Source organism: Talaromyces rugulosus, chromosome I (assembly GCF_013368755.1).
Source record: "Talaromyces rugulosus chromosome I, complete sequence".
Classification (NCBI taxonomy): Eukaryota; Fungi; Ascomycota; class Eurotiomycetes; order Eurotiales; family Trichocomaceae; genus Talaromyces; species Talaromyces rugulosus.
The window spans coordinates 4,613,303-4,625,988 of NC_049561.1; the positions used below are offsets into that span (position 1 = coordinate 4,613,303).

At 50.6% G+C, this 12,686-nt stretch overlaps 5 protein-coding genes across 5 annotated transcripts; 2 read left to right on the forward strand and 3 right to left on the reverse strand.

Annotated features, from left to right (window-relative positions):
* Positions 1–114: 114 nt before the first annotated feature.
* Positions 115–2,864, reverse strand: TRUGW13939_01566 (uncharacterized protein; the record flags this gene model as incomplete). Its single annotated transcript, XM_035484765.1, has 5 exons — positions 115–903; positions 952–1,187; positions 1,234–1,664; positions 1,725–2,684; positions 2,740–2,864. 5 exons carry the CDS (start codon positions 2,862–2,864, stop codon positions 115–117), a joined length of 2,541 nt encoding a protein of 846 aa, XP_035340658.1.
* Positions 2,865–6,018: 3,154 nt separating this feature from the next.
* Positions 6,019–7,408, reverse strand: TRUGW13939_01567 (uncharacterized protein; the record flags this gene model as incomplete). Its single annotated transcript, XM_035484766.1, has 4 exons — positions 6,019–6,181; positions 6,235–6,752; positions 6,797–7,129; positions 7,178–7,408. 4 exons carry the CDS (start codon positions 7,406–7,408, stop codon positions 6,019–6,021), a joined length of 1,245 nt encoding a protein of 414 aa, XP_035340659.1.
* A 414-nt stretch (positions 7,409–7,822) lies between these two features.
* TRUGW13939_01568 (uncharacterized protein) lies at positions 7,823–8,930 on the forward strand (the record flags this gene model as incomplete). The annotated part of the gene is made up of 2 exons (XM_035484767.1): positions 7,823–7,998; positions 8,060–8,930. 2 exons carry the CDS (start codon positions 7,823–7,825, stop codon positions 8,928–8,930), a joined length of 1,047 nt encoding a protein of 348 aa, XP_035340660.1.
* A 238-nt stretch (positions 8,931–9,168) lies between these two features.
* TRUGW13939_01569 (uncharacterized protein) lies at positions 9,169–10,254 on the reverse strand (the record flags this gene model as incomplete). The annotated part of the gene is made up of 4 exons (XM_035484768.1): positions 9,169–9,319; positions 9,370–9,495; positions 9,543–10,055; positions 10,112–10,254. The coding sequence occupies 4 exons, from the start codon at positions 10,252–10,254 to the stop codon at positions 9,169–9,171; spliced, it is 933 nt and encodes a 310-aa protein (XP_035340661.1).
* A 518-nt stretch (positions 10,255–10,772) lies between these two features.
* Positions 10,773–11,711, forward strand: TRUGW13939_01570 (uncharacterized protein; the record flags this gene model as incomplete). Its single annotated transcript, XM_035484769.1, has 5 exons — positions 10,773–10,806; positions 10,868–10,913; positions 10,973–10,987; positions 11,051–11,326; positions 11,387–11,711. The coding sequence occupies 5 exons, from the start codon at positions 10,773–10,775 to the stop codon at positions 11,709–11,711; spliced, it is 696 nt and encodes a 231-aa protein (XP_035340662.1).
* Between the last annotated feature and the right edge of the window lie 975 nt (positions 11,712–12,686).

Consider the following 12,686-nt stretch of genomic DNA (forward strand, 5'->3'; position numbering starts at 1 on the left):
CGCCCTCAAAATAATAGTGAAGGCGAATCTGATGTCTCGCATTTCCTAATTAGGAAAAAAAAAACAATCCATCCCTTTCCTACGCGTTAAATGATGTATATCTTTAGATCTCCCTCAATCACTGCCCAAAAACTTATATCTCAACGGCTTATCCCCCGGCTTCAGTCCGCTAATCGTCACGACCTGATCGTCGCCCGGGACAATATCGACTGCGCTGTCGCTAATCGTGACACCCTCTCGCTCCTCAAAGACCAAACATTTGACCGGCTTTCGCGCGGTGATTAGCAGTCTCTGTTCACCAGCTGCAGACGCGTCTTGTTCGCTGATAACCAGCCCGCGGTCACTTAGATCCAGGTATTTGAACGGCTGCGGCCAGTCGACGTCTCGCGCAACGAGTTGTCCATCGACCCATATACGCGCCGCAAGAACATGCGGCTCCCGGTAGGCAGTGTGGTCAATGACCCCGTCGAGAATGACATTCGTAGTCCCGTTCGGCACAAGCCGCACGTTCTCGTGCACAATCCTGTCGCGCACTTCCGTGCCGGTGTCGACTGAGATGAAACGAAGCTCGACGAGCGCCGTGGCTTCTTCGCGCAGGCTGCTAACTGCCCATAGCTCGTACTTGCTGGTTTTTGCGGGCCGCGCGTGCGAGATGCTCCAATCGTGGTGTTCGCGCTGGACGCCAACGGCGACGGGGGCGAGGATGCGTGCCATGGCGTAGTAGGCCGGTTTGGGACGCAGAAAGTAGTCGACGATGGCCCATGAGATGGTTGGCCAGCAATCATCGAGCTGCCAGAGCAAGGCACCTCCGCAGTGACGCTCGTCTCCCCATTGGCGTCTCCAGGAGCGGTAGCCAAACATCATGGTCTCTTCTTGGACGACTTGGGTCAGGTAGATGTAGGTCTATTTGTATAAGCACTTATCTTGAAAGAGGCCGGGATCTGTGCTTACCTCTAGATCAGTTGCAGTTCTCAGATTTTCCACGAGATAAGTGGCCAACCGCCGTTCGTGGCCGTCAGCTTTATTGTGGAAATCAATCACATGAGACTGAGGAAATAGATCTTTCTTGTCTTCAACGAAGTGCTCAATTGTCTCAAGGTGGGGAAAGGCTTCCATGCCAAATTCGCTGTTGAATCGGCCGCCAATTGTTCCAAATATTTGGTATTTCTCTTGAGTCCCGTGCCATACTATTCTCTGTTAGTTTTGAATCCAAGAACAAAAAGTGCTGCTTACCATTCCACTGGTGGAGATCGCCTACCGTCGGGTCAGACGTAATTTTTCCGTCTCCCCACGGGCTTCCTGGATGGTAAAAGACGCTGGGCGAATAGTCTCTCACAATGGACGGCAAGATATGTTCATAGATATAACGAGCCGGGAAATCAGTCTTGAGCCAATGCTCGCGATTCTTGTCCTCGTAGTTATAGGTCAACCCTGACTGCTCCTGGACCTGGTAATCCTCGTTGTTTCCAGCATATAGCACAATGGACGGGTGATGTCGGAGTCGCGTGACATTGTCAATTGCTTCCTGTTTCACTGATTCCAGCATAGCTGGCCAGGCCGGATAGTTGCCGCAACCAAACATGAAGTCTTGCCAGACCATGACCCCAAGTTCGTCGCATGCGTCATAGAAAGCATTGTCTTCGTAGATTCCTCCGCCCCAGACCCTGCGACACTTAGTAAATGACAAATTCAATCACAAAATTTTAGAGGGCACGGGTACCTACCGGACCATGACTTGATTTCCTGCAACCATCAATTTGATCCAATTTCGGTATCTCTCCGCGTTGATGCGTGGCAGGAAATTATCCGCGGGAATCCAGCACGAGCCGCCGCAAAAAATATCAACGCCATTGATTCGGAAGAAGAAAGACTTGCCATGTTTGTCAGGGTTTTGGATAACCTCTGCAGTGCGGATTCCAATATTCTTTGATAGTTGGTGTACCGACGTGTCATTCTCTGCCACTTTGACCGATAGTTGATAAAGAGTCTGTTCTCCATATCCATTAGGCCACCAAAGCTTTGGCTTGTCTACTTTGAACTTGACTGCGACGGATCCGTCCTGGTTGATGGTGGCGGTTTCCTGCCTTATTTCCGTACCAGCTAGTGCGAGGGAGAATGTTGCATTTTGTCCTGTCAACTTTTGAGTGGACTCAACTTTTGCAAACGCTTGAATTCGCGCATGTTGGTGGTCATGCGACAATTCCAACTCAGTCCAGAGGTCAGCTATTCTCGTGCTGTAGACCTCCAGACGTACGTCGCGCCAGATGCCGGCTGTCATCAAGACCGGGCCCCAGTCCCAGCCCCAATGGTACTGGGATTTCCTGACACCTAGTCTAGCCGTTTCTCCATTGAATCCGACCCACTTGTGGTTTGGGTAGTTCTTCTGAATCTCGCGCGCTCTGAGCAAGGCAGAGTCGAAATGAATCTCAAGGGTGTGGTTTTGGCTGTCGTTCTGAAGGTGACTGGTCACGTCTACCCGATGGGACAGGAACATGTTATCACTCTCAAGAATCACTTTACCGTCGAGATACACGGTAGCAAATGTGTCGAGACCGTCAAAAACCAGAAAAGCGCTCGCACCAGCTGGGAGGGTTGGCTTTGGTATTGATGTACGATACACCCATGTTTTCTCGCCAATCCATTCTGCCTGCAGCTCATTGAGCCCAATAAAAGGGTCGGGGATTCTGAATTGACCGTTAGTGATGACATCATTTGATGGTGTGTTCCTTTGCAACCAACTTTTTATGGGACAAGAGATCCTGGTGGACAACTGATGGTATTGACGGCACTGATAGCCATTCTGAATCATCGGCTTGTTTGAACTCCCAGTTGGAATGAAGCGATTGCGTGTGGAAGAGAGCCATTGTCTCACAGACCTGGTATAGTTGTTTTTTGTACTGGAATGAGAGCGCTCGACGAGAGAAAGCAGCTCTTTATATGCGAACGGCTCATGCAGATGTGGAGACTTGTCGTGGAGAGATCATTTTTCCGTCGCCTAAAGTGAGCTTGGCACAGAATCAGCCTAATTGGATTGCTATCCTGGTGATACGCAAGGTGTTGTTCCAGCGGAGAGGGGGTTATATGCACTTCCCCAGGTTGATTGCGGGGTCATTTCCCAATTGGGAACGGATGTGGTCCGTACCTGAAGTGCGCAAATCTTGTCGTGTCGTGGATTACGTGTCGTAGCAGAGATATAATTTATTTTGCTTGTTTCTGTGCTATACACAGATGTTGGAGTCAGCGGTCTAGGTGGCTCTGGAATGAAAATGTGACGAGGACGACAGCCAAGCTTACATCGAAAGTTAGGGCTAATATGTATGCAGCCTTGGCATTTGAGAGCCCCAACAAGTGGTATTGGGCAGTATCCACGAGCTTGAAAGTGTTTGATAGACGGTTTTGTTCGTCTACATGCACGACGGCTTTGTCCTTGCACAGTCGAACAGCTTGCACTTGCAGCGCAGAGGGCAACTGCTAGAGGATTGTGCTAGCAACGATAAGGAGCTGACACGGGCATCAACGACATTCGCATTCGACATTGCTCGAGTGGGTGTATCTGTGGTAAGGCTGGAATGGAAGACTTCAGGGTTAGCATCTGGCTGGCCAAGAGTGCCTTCAACAGCCTACCTTGGACAAAAAAGCCCTCACAGCGTAATGACTTCATACGCTGATGATTCCAATTGGTATACCGACTGTTGGAATCACCGTTGTACCGATAAATGGTGCCAGTCTGTCAAGACCATTGCCAGAAGACGAAACAGAGACCTGTTGTCACAGAAAAGAAGGAAGGCTCACGTGCCCGACAGGCGCCTGAGGCCATCCGTCCCAAAAGGGGAAAGTAGCACCGCTGGCGGTATAAATACCGTGCTCTCTTCGTAGCCAGCCAGACTTTTTCTTTCTTCCTCCCAACCATTTTTCTCCCCTGCGGCTAATCCCCAGGAGGACACAACAGAGTGCTGCCATCGGGCGTTCCGAGCACACTCACTACTACTACTACTTCATCACGGCAGACATCGTAGACAACCCACCGCTCTAGTCAATGGTTTTTACCTCGTCGACGACGAGGAAGTTTTCCTTGGCTACAGGCTTGTGCCTGGCCCGAATGGGGGAGTGCCGTTCCACTACAGAAAGAATCAAATACAAATCATTTTCACTGGACTTTACTTTTCTTGTGCCTTTAGTAGACTCGTAGAAGTAGGTTCTTTGTATTCTGCATTTTGTATTATTGTATCGTTGTATTGTTATATCGATGTTTACTGTACTGAAGCGTCTCATGATGCCGTGTCGCGACTGCCATCCCCACGTCTTGTTTCGCCATCAGACGGCTTCTTTCATCAGATATTCTTTATCTTTGTTATTCTCTTAGTTTGCTCTTTTAAACTCATCCAGCTACTGATGCTCGTTGATAGATTCAGTCGATCTTTGACCACCAGAGCGACGACAGCGTCGAGAGTGTCGGATCCAACCAGGCAAAAGCTCATCCCCCGTCACAGAAAACAGTGCAAAACACTGATATACCATCGACTAACATCTCTTTCTGCGTCTAGTGAACAGAGTAATCTCATATCCAGTAGCCTTATGCCCTTCCAACACGATGACCTTTGAAAACGCGCCGGTCGAGATATGAGACGACGACGACGACAACAACAACAACAACAACAACAACAACAACAACAGCGATGAGACGACCCCCTATCGACACGACTGCTTCCACATAACAACACTAGCTCCAGGCTTCTACTAAACCTTTGTACAGCAGGGAACATGGTACATCTTGGATTAGTGCGAGGCTACCTGGTTCGTGGGCCAAGTCTCCTGAATCTGGATGACCTCATTATCACGCGTGCTGCGTCGATTCAGGGGGATGTCTATCCCGATCTACTACATATCGAACGGACAAGTTTTATGTTTCACCATATGTTTATATTGATACATTCGACAAATATGATGTACGATGGCAGCGATGATCCTGTAGAGGGAGAACACGTTGGTGCTGGTTCATCACGCCTCTACGGTTGCCGCCTAGGAGATACCCCCGTTTGTGGTGATCACTCAAACAGTAACCACCGAGATAATACAGAATATCCAAGTAGACTCCATCACCGTACGTGTATTTCCAATAGCACAAGGCAGTATTGACCTCCTCCGTAACCCAACACAGCAACGTAGGGTGACTCTACTCGTGATGGTGTCGACGTCGTAGCGAGGAGGTACCAGGGGGCACGAGACTGTTGGTCGTTAATTCAAGTGACTCAAAGCTGTGTATTTGTGTCAGGCTGGGCTTTGAGATAGAAGACGGAGAGTATCATGATGTGTAGATGTAGTGGTGCGATCACGACACAGGTCAGCCGCGACAGCCAACGCAGGTGCCGACTCGAAGGAGAAGCCGCCGTAGAACCAAGTAAACAAATCAAATAGCATCAGATCTCTTCAGTATAGTAGCGGCAGTGCTGTAGTGTGTGAATCGCCGGCAAGGAATGATCGAGATAGCGGAATGACAGGCTGGTCGATACGGCTGCTCGATACGACTGGACATGGCTGGCAAGCGACGCTGCGCCTTCAGCTTCTTGCGTATGAAGGAAAATGTGCATTTCTGTTTGCAAAGAGTCAGCGAAGTCTCTCCGTGCGATTCTTCCTACCTAAAAAAAGAACAAAGAAAAATCATCGTTGGCGCGTCAAACGAGCGATGGTGAAGGGCTCCTTCCTGAGTGACCAGCCAGCGCCTCTCCCTGACGTGGCCCATCCTAAATCTGTCTCTCGCATCATAATTCCTGAATAAAGCCTTGTCACCGTCTTTGTGCCTTGTCGCGTTGTCTATTGTCGGTGTTTCAGGCTACTGTGACATGGGGGATAGTCTGTTTCTCGTCCATTATTACTACCATCGATTGTCTACGTGCTACGTCTGTTCTCTTGTCTGTGTCTTCCAACACCTACTCAGAGCCAAAGAAACAAAATCAGTAAGCAGGGCATCCTTTAGGAGAACACGTGTTGACCAGGTTATATAAGTGTCTATTGTTTATCTCAATCATCCCAGGTTACCTCGATAATCGACAGCGAAGACCCCGGGGGCTGCTCTACCCCTCTAAAGACAAACCTCGAATCCGCCTTCCCAAACAAGGCCTTCCACTCGCCAAGATCGCGTTCCTTTGCATTTCCAATTTCCAACATCGTCAGATCCATCGACCTGCGTCGGTTATTAGTGGTTATACAGGCACATTGCCGTGGAGATAGACCTACCTCAGCTTTCTATCAACATCGTTAGGGAGCGTGCCAGGGGGCGGCATCAAAAATTCCATGACAAGTACCCGTGAGCCCTGTTTCAGCGCTGGGATCAAAGACCTCAGAGCTTGGATACAGTACTTTTCAGGCCAGTTGTGGAAAATCCAGCGATAGATATATGCGTCAGCGCCGTGGATGGGCTGCTCTTGAAACAAGTCGTGCACCATAAACCTCACATTCAGGCCCTCCTCTTCTTTGGCATTTGCAACAACCTGGGGCAGTTCCTGGACGACCAGGTTGAGGTGAGGATATTTACGAGCCAGAGCAAATGCTGCATCGCCGTGAGATCCGCCTAGGTCGACGACTGTTCCAGAACTGATTTTCTCCCAGGGATATCCATCGGTGAGATGACGAAGCGAATACCCGTCGCCTGTGGTGAAAAAGCTCATGGCACCGCCGAAACGGCGCGCTCGCTCTGGGTTTTGCTCTAGCACGCTGTAGAAAGGAAGATCGGTTCGGTTTGCCAGTGAGAACGCCTTTGGATGTTAGTACCAAGACCATTTCTGCAGTGCATACATACAGTTTGATTTGGCTCTGCAGCAGTCGGCCATTTCGTCAACGCGTCTACAACCTTTTCTGCCGCTGGCCACATGTCGTCCACATTGCTTGCAATCCAGCTCGCAAAGCGAGGATCTTCGACCATCTGTCGCGACGCTGCAGAGTGTGCAATCACGCCAGGACGGGGCTCTTTGAATATTCGATACGCGATACCGTGGCGTAGAATGGTACCCAGTGCTCCATGGTCGACACCGGTACTGGCTGCCAGCGCTTCGAATGTGGTCTCCCCGTGCACAGGGACTTTGTTGGCGATATCAAAACGTGAGATTAGTTGCAGAGGCACCAGCACATTGTGCTGCACGTTTTAGTTCACATTCGATTGATACGGTTGGTATGTGCCTACCTGCAAATTGAAAACCAAACCCCGCGGTCCCTGCAGCAAGTCGTTGAGCTCTTGGGTTGCTTGAAGAGCTGCGATGCGCGACCCTTCGATATCGGCGGGCAGGCCGAGTTCAACAGGGCTATCGGCGTCAAATGAGGGGTGTGGTAGGTTGTTTTCGGCGAGATAGCAGTCGACGCGTTGGGTGTGCTGGGCCACAGCGCTGGCCAGCTCGGCGATGCGGCTCTGAGACATTTGCTATATAGATACTTTCAAGATGAGAAAGTTTAAGATTTAATGTTTGGGTCAACCGGTGAGGACCAAATATTTCTGGCGCCTTCCCAGGGAGTAATATATCAACTGAGAGTTGTATATTTTTAGATGTTTCATGCTGCGCCACGAGATCGGCCGTAAGATATGCATCACAACCAGCATGAGCAATTACATATACATAGCCAGCCTAATCGGAATAGAACACATCATATGTAAACATGCAAGTTTCATTCAAGTTATTGCCATTCAAGCCATTCAATATGTGCAATGGAGATAGGCTTGGCACGATTTGACGGCTTGCTGCGGGTCTTGGCATCGGAATTCTATTTCTCCACCCTCTCCACTGCCCATCTTTGCAACAACTCATACCAACTTGAATTGCTTTGATACGACACAATGGCCTCGCTCCGGCTGCCCAGGTTTCACACCCTTCTCAAAAATAACTCGCGACTGCTCCAGGCACAGCAACGGCGATGGGCGCAGGTGCACGACGTGCGCTTCCTGGCGACGCACCGCGATCCGCAGCAGATTCTGGACAAGTACAAGAACAAACTACAACAGAAAGCACAAGAGTATGGCAGATTAGATCATTTTGATGAAAGGATTTCTTGCTGATCTGATGTTATTTAATAGGGAAGGCCATGAGTCGGTGGAATCGCTAAAGGAAGCGTACAAGGAAAAAATCGCAGAGTATCGCAGCAATGCGTCGACCATTGCAACGCCTGAACCAGAGACAAACTCTTCTTCACCATCATCATCACCGTCATCCTCGACAGCCTCGACAGCCTCGACGACATCAACGACTTCGATAGAGTCCCCCATAGCGGCCGCCGCAAAAGCAGCATCCGGTCCCCCCGGCATCAAACCACTAAGCTCATACCTCGACGTCGAAAAGATCCTCGCACTCCCCGTCAAAGAAATCGAAATGCTGTGGCGCCTGCGCCACGCCAACAACCCGCGCTCCATCTGCGCGGTCATCCCGCTCGACACGTACCAGCGCATGACGGCCGCGGCGCGCTCGAATCCGCAGTTTATTCTACCCTTGCCGCGTCAAGCAGCTACACAAACACCAGGAGAAGGGGAGGCAGTGGCGGAAGAAGGAGGCGCGGATATTCACTTTTTGCAATGGGGATTCCATCCGCCTGCGTCGTCACCGGCACCAACATTAGAGTCGACTGCAAACACACACGCCTCGACAATCATGTTTACGCAACTCGCGTCGTACAAACTGCACGGCTCGTTTGCGCAGCCGCACACGACGATTACGCACCATCTCGATCTTGCCGACGAAAAAGGGGTTGTGTTGATGCTCGGACAGGTGATGCCGGATGTGGGCGTGTCGGTGGCAGAGGCCAGCTGGCTGGTCAGCTGTGTGCAGCGGTTTTATGATTTTGATGGAGAGGGCAGTGGGCGTAAGGGGGAGTTGTTGCGTATGTTTACGAATGGGGATGTGCAAGGGTTCAAGGTGGAGGATCTGGTGGAGGAGACGGGGAAGATTGCTTAAATGTATAGATATAGATTGTTGGGGCAGTGTATGATAGATGCGTATAGCAGCTTAGAAGAAGGTTCATGTAAATTATTCCAGATGCTGACAAGAAAAACGAGATTTAATAAGATATATATGTACAGCGAACGTTAGGAAAAAGAAGGAATGAAAGAAACGAGCCGCATCATGAGTATGCTCCGCGGCTCTTTAAAGGGGTATCTTTTAAGTTGAAGACGTGAAGACTCTTTAGTCTAGTCTAGTCAAGAACATGATCGACCACAAAAGACTGGATGTAATCGAAATAGCTCGGCTCGGCGACACTGTCGTTGTGGCCGCCGCTGGGAAGCTCCCGCCAGACTTTGGTGGATGACCTGCACAAGTCGTATAACTGGGACATGTGTGAGGGGCTGTATAGTTGTTAGTGTGATCAACAACAGTGGATAAAGTGGAAACTGACGGGACTATCTCATCCATCAGCCCACTGAGAAAGAGAATGGGAATGTCTTGGATTTTGGGGAGCACGTCCTCGCTGCCCCAGTATTGATGGCAGAGACGTGCCAGATATCGGGCAGGCGGGAAAACACTATTGAATATCAGTTTCGTTCAAAGGACAAGCACAGTAAAACTCACGACGGTATAAGTTTTCGAATGCAGAGGAAGGTGTTTTCCAATATAAGACCCGAAATCACGCCCTTTTGCTGATTCCTGGCGACGAGGTTGATGGCCACAGCACCGCCCAGACTTTGTCCGTAGACGATGATCTTGTTATCCCTAGTCTCTGCACGATGGCGAATATAGTCGAGCGCCGTCTGAGCGTCGATGTTAATACCCTTTTCGTCTGGCGTTCCAGTCGACAGCCCATAGCCGCGGTATTCCAGCATAAGGACGTTGCAGTTCAGCGTCCGCGTCAGGACTTTGGCGATGGGGACCCGATGTCCAATGTTGCCTGCGTTTCCGTGGAACATGAGAATCGTGATATCCTGGGCACGCTCTTTCTTTGACGGACGGATGAACAGTGCGTTCAGCGACTCTCCATCCGAGGTGGGGATCTGGAGATCCTCGTAGTCGGAGATGCCGAACGCCGAAGGTTTGGGGACGTGGGTGCGAGCATCAGCAGGGACATTGCGTGGATAGATCAATTCACTAGCAATGAAACTTAGCGACATGTATTTATGCATAGTATAGGGAATAAGACTCACTTTTGCTTAAAGTATAACAAGCTGCTGGCGATGACCGCCAGGCCTGAAGACGCCAGCACGGGAAGACGCAGGAACTGCATGGTGTTTCCAGCCATGGAGGAGAAACTCCATTGAGGCGAGGGGGGAGGAGGAGAGTCCGACATGCTGAGAATAATAATAGTAGTAGTAATTCAGAGCCAAATATCCGCCTGTTTACAAGCCCCGAAGCATTGCGGGGTGTCGCATGCGCAATGTGTTGTTATCTTGGGATTCCAAGGCGCGGTCTGTCGCAAATTGAGAGTGAATTAACGACAGCGTGTGTTTTCTATTCGGAGATGCCCTAGAAGTATGCACAGACTGATGTTGGGGGTCAAGAGGGTGCACTGTTGCATCGCAATAATGGAGCCGACAAGCAACAAGGCACTGACTGTTTGATGGAGTCAGCCACGCCCAAGCTAAGGGGAACGATAAGCGGACCCTGCGGTAGGGCTCTGCCGGCCCAATCACGAGCTGCGGCGGGCTCACCGCCCTGGAGCTACGCGTTAGTTGTCTGCCTCCGCTCGTCACCAGCTTCGTCCTCTTACTTCCCTGGACTCTCGTCATTTGCACCTCTTATCCTACCATTCTGCTCTGTACCACGCCTGAACTTGTCCGATTCGCACTGTTATAACCCGACATCAAGATGATCTCAAATGCAACTGGCACGGTGGGGGAAGGTGAGCTGCTCCGACCGGTCGAGCTTCGTTTCTCAGGACCGGAAGCTGAACAATTCACTAGATGGCATCCACGTTGACTTGAACCACCTGAAGAAGGGCGAAGTGAAGTAAGCTGCATCTCCGGTTGTATTTACTTGTACTGTCACTGACAACACTGCTCGCTTAGCCTGGGTACATCGATGTAAGCTTTGCTTTTCGCCATCTCGCACCTTCCCATCCCGGAGACTTGTTTAACAAAATGCAGCATGGCAATCAATTTCAAAGACGGAGTCATCCTCGGCGCCGACAGCCGGACAACTACGGGCGCCTACATTGCAAACCGAGTGACGGACAAGCTGACGCAAGTGCACGACACCATCTGGTGCTGCCGATCCGGGTCGGCGGCGGACACCCAGGCTGTGGCCGACATTGTCTCATACCACCTCAACATGTACGGGATCGTCAATGACGAGTCCCCCAGCACACATACCGCGGCGGCTCTTTTCCAGGAACTGTGCTACGAAAACAAGGACATGCTCAGGTAGGCAGGCATCCGATGACACGGGTTGATCATTGTCCAGTCTAATAGTTTTTACGACAGCGCGGGCATTATTATTGCTGGCTACGACCGCCGACACGGCGGCCAGGTCTACTCGATCCCCCTCGGCGGTTCCCTCCACAAACAGGCGTACTCCATCGGCGGGTCGGGATCTACGTACATTTACGGATACTGCGATGCAAACTGGAAGGAGGGCATGACCGAGGAAGAGGGCGTCAGCTTTGTCAAGAGCGCACTGGCCGAGGCGATCAAGTGGGATGGCAGCTCTGGCGGTGTGATCCGGCTGGTGGTGTTGACGGCCAAGGGAGCGGTGCGACATTTGTATCTGCCAGACAATGGATACAGCGGCCCTGGCGCGGCCAGATAGAGGGATTCTCTCGAGCAGTAGTTGCGTGATATTATTTCAAGAAAATAAACCGAAGTCATGACTGTTGAAAAGTACTAGCATGCTAGTTGACCACGTAGATGAACGTAGGTGAATCATGCACGAATCCGACGTATTGATTTGAAGTAGAGCTGATACCTACAAGCATTGGATACTAAATATGTCTTAGATATAATATTTATAATATTTACAAACGCCAGAAAAGCGCTGAAGGAATCAGCACGTCCGGCGCCGGCACCTGCGCCGCACTCGCGCCGTCATTCGCCGGCGGGCCAGCCCTGCTAGTCGAGCTTCTAGGCTCTCTCTCTCTCTCGCTCGCTCGCTCTCTCTTCAACAACTCTAGACTCTGGATCGCCTGCTATCTTGCGGCTTGATCATTCCATCTCCTCTCCTCTTTTCTATATGTTGTCGTCCTGACTGCATTGGCTTTTCTTGTTGCGTACTGTCTGCTGTCTGTCGCCGATAACACAATTGACCTGCAGATAACGAGTCGATAAAACGCCCCCCCCGGTCTAACTACTATAGCTTTCACCGCTCCCTCGGGTCTGGCTAGTGGACAAGTCTCGACAATCCAACAATAATAATTTCGACGAATAATTTCGACAACATTAATATTATCATCTACATCAATTGCCACTGTTTACTCCCGTCTTCACCAGCTGGGTCTGGTTCTGGTTCCAGGTATCACGACCAAGGGAACGACACGAAAGTGGCGCCGTTGTCTGCTGTCTATCTTGACTACTCGCACTAGACAATTCCCCAGATCGCAGGGACGATCGCAAAAATCATATATACGCTCTCCTTATTTCCAGCACGCCGTCAGCCATTGACGGCGATCGCCAATTGTCTCTGCAAACCCTCGTGCTTCGTGACGTCGTGACTCGTTGGGCCTGATAGCGGCCTGATCAAGAAGCCTTCCTTGGTGCCTGTCTCCATCTCTCTAGATCGCTCTCTCTT